Consider the following 2,500-nt stretch of genomic DNA (forward strand, 5'->3'; position numbering starts at 1 on the left):
CCCACAAAACACATTTACATTTTCATTCATACATACATACAGTGTATTTGCATTCACACATACAGTACAACCAGTGCATTTGCATGTAATCAGTTAGCAGACTCTTTTATTTGAAGTGATCTGCATTAGGTGGAGGCAGAGCATGCAAGGCCAGACTGGACTCACTAAACACATATTTACATCCACAGATAATTACATTCATCCGTTTAGCAGTGTTTTGTAGCTAAAGCAGCTTAAATTACACGTGAGGCATACATAAAGCAGCTTAAAGTGCACGTTATGTGTACATTTTCATCTGTATGTGTGCTACCTTGAAATGGAAGCAATGAATAGCCAAAGCAGCTTAAAGTGCACGTTAGGTATACATTTAAATCTGTATGTGTGCTACCTTGAAATGGAAGCAATGAATAAGTGCACAGTACAGATTGTTTGTGTGTGTTTGCAAATGTTTGCAGTGAACTCAAAGCGAACGATAAAAAAACTGCTGGAAAACGTTCACGGCCATTTGCCTTTGTTGGCTATGGCTATTTTAAAATGTACCTGGGCTGAGCTACAGGAACACATGCTGTGTGTTCAGTTTAGGGTCTGGACATGATATGGACACTTCACAGGGATGTTTTACTATATACTGACAGAATATTAATAAGCACGCTAAAGTTGAAGAATGGACCGGAGGACGAAGTCAGGTTTCTGTAGGTTTATTTCAGCGTGGAGTCCCCCTATCAGCTGCTGCTCAGAGAAAGGCCTACCTGATAGCAGAATGCAATGGCATTTATACATTCAGTAAGGTTACAGTACAGAAGGAGGGGGGAAGGGCCACACCCTTTAGGTAAGAGGAGGGGGGGGGGGGGGGGGATACAGTGAGAGGGAGGGGGTTGATGCCAGGACACAAAGGACTCTAGCAGGAAGAGGGGGGGGGGGGTTACATGTCAATTGCTTAGGGAGAGACAGACACATCCAGAGTAACATCCAGAGTAGGTTGCAGATACAGAACAAGCAGTTAATGTAGCAATATTTCCAGTTCCATCAATACACAAAGACATATAAATATGAACATGATGTAGATATTTGTTTTATTATATGTCTCAATTGTATACATGAAAAAATAATGTTTTTTTAGTTTAGCTTTACTACTAGTAAAAATCGCATTATATATAATTAAACAGTCACGCAAGTCACTTAATGAGAATATATTGCTCATTCCATATGTTGCATCATTTATGCATAATATTTAAAACACACCGTGTGTGGAAGACATAAAATGAGAAAGAAAGGAGAAACCCCTACACCTACAGTGTAACAATCTCACAAGTAGATGGTATTGTAAGAATTAAAAGTACAGGAACTATACCTCTCACATATTGCATAATCATTATGTAATATTTAAAACATACCGTAAGGATGTACTGTAAGAAAAAAATAAATAAACACAATTCTTAGCTGGTAGCCCTGGTCCTGGAGGACCACCCAGGTTGCTGTCTCAGTGCTCCTGACTTCTTAGCCCAGAAGCAGGCCTAATCTGGCCGGTTATCCAGCTAATTAGCACCTCAAGCTAATAGCGCTACTGTAAGCTCTGCTCCCTGGTTAGTGGGGGCCCGTACCATTAGCCTGTATCATTAGCTGTAAGCAGATTAGAGAAACACCTGCTCCTGCACTCTGCTCTCTGCACACACACACACACACACACACACACACACACACACGCACACACACGCACACCACACACACACACACACACACACACACACACACACACACACACACACACACACACACACACACACGTTCTCTCTTCAGGGGGCCAGTAGGGGGATCTCAGCACATTACTGCACAAAGCTCAGCTAAGCAACAGCAGCTAGTCTCCTACTCACCGCCTCTCTTCTCATTTACTCCAATCTATACCCCTCTACTCTATTTTACATTCTTCTACTTCTCTCCTCTAATCCCCCCTTCCTTCCCCAGGTTCCTCTGCTCTCCCCCCTCTACTCCTCTTTTGTCTCCTTCTCTAGTTCCTGTTCATCAGCTCTCTTGTCTCCTGTGCTCTCCTGCTGGGTCAGAACATGAGACTTGTGCGTTATAGATGAAACAGGCATGACTTCATGCTTAAGTTGAATGTGTGTATGTGTGTGTATGTGTGTGTGTGTGTATTAACAGGATAAGCAGTGGGAGATCGTTGAGACATCCAAGGGCAAGATCAGCCAGTTTAAGATGACCATACCACTCATCACAGACCTGCGAAATCCAGCCATGAGAGAGAGGTCAGACAGACAAACACACACACACACACACACACACACACACACACACACACACACACACACACACACACACACACACACACACACACACACACACACATACACACATACCCACACAAAACTCAACAAATAATCTACTGAAAAAAGGAGACCTTTTTTTTGAAGATCACATTTACAAAAGTGGCCTGCCCTCAGTAGGCATGTATGGCAAGAGTATGCTGGGTTTTTGCATGATTTTCAGT

The 2,500-nt window shown here is 42.7% G+C and overlaps 1 protein-coding gene across 1 annotated transcript in view; it reads left to right on the top strand.

Annotated features, from left to right (window-relative positions):
- The window catches only part of dnah2 (dynein, axonemal, heavy chain 2), a gene marked incomplete at both ends in the record, with an annotated part of 193,113 nt that overhangs the window by 69,747 nt on the left and 120,866 nt on the right, over positions 1–2,500 (top strand). Inside the window, 1 exon segment of the mRNA XM_080860098.1 lies at positions 2,155–2,258. Within this exon segment, the coding sequence (XP_080716224.1) occupies positions 2,155–2,258 (104 nt within the window).

The sequence above is a fragment of the Sprattus sprattus genome (assembly GCF_963457725.1).
Source record: "Sprattus sprattus genome assembly, chromosome: 21".
Classification (NCBI taxonomy): Eukaryota; Metazoa; Chordata; class Actinopteri; order Clupeiformes; family Clupeidae; genus Sprattus; species Sprattus sprattus.